The sequence below is a fragment of the Fulmarus glacialis genome, unplaced genomic scaffold (assembly GCF_000690835.1).
Source record: "Fulmarus glacialis isolate BGI_N327 unplaced genomic scaffold, ASM69083v1 scaffold12070, whole genome shotgun sequence".
Classification (NCBI taxonomy): Eukaryota; Metazoa; Chordata; class Aves; order Procellariiformes; family Procellariidae; genus Fulmarus; species Fulmarus glacialis.
The window spans coordinates 1,068-1,368 of NW_009188378.1; the positions used below are offsets into that span (position 1 = coordinate 1,068).

Genomic DNA, 301 nt, shown 5'->3' on the forward strand with positions numbered 1-301 from the left:
AGGGTTGCCTGTGGGGGTCCCTCCCCACCAGCTCTTACCTTGCTCTGGCTGTCGGCATCTTGCACGGTTGCCTTGTGCTTGGCAATTTCATTCACCTTCCCCAGCACGCTCTGCGGAGCGGGGAGCAGATGTGAGACCCCAAATCCAGCAGTGCCCACCCCCAATTTCATGGCCTTGGCCAGTGCCGTCCCGCGGCCCTCCCATGGCCCCGTGACACCCACCGCACAGTTCCCTCCTGCCGTCCTCCCCTCTCACCTGCAGCCGGGCCTCCACTTGGTCCAGCATGACCACGTACAGGATC

At 63.8% G+C, this 301-nt stretch overlaps 1 protein-coding gene across 1 annotated transcript in view; it reads right to left on the minus strand.

Annotated features, from left to right (window-relative positions):
• Positions 1-301, minus strand: part of DCTN2 (dynactin 2 (p50)) — a gene marked incomplete at both ends in the record, with an annotated part of 2,163 nt that overhangs the window by 767 nt on the left and 1,095 nt on the right. Inside the window, 2 exons of the mRNA XM_009578364.1 lie at positions 39-110; positions 256-300. Coding sequence (XP_009576659.1) covers positions 39-110; positions 256-300 — 117 coding nt within the window. The remainder of the gene's footprint in view (positions 1-38; positions 111-255; position 301) is intronic.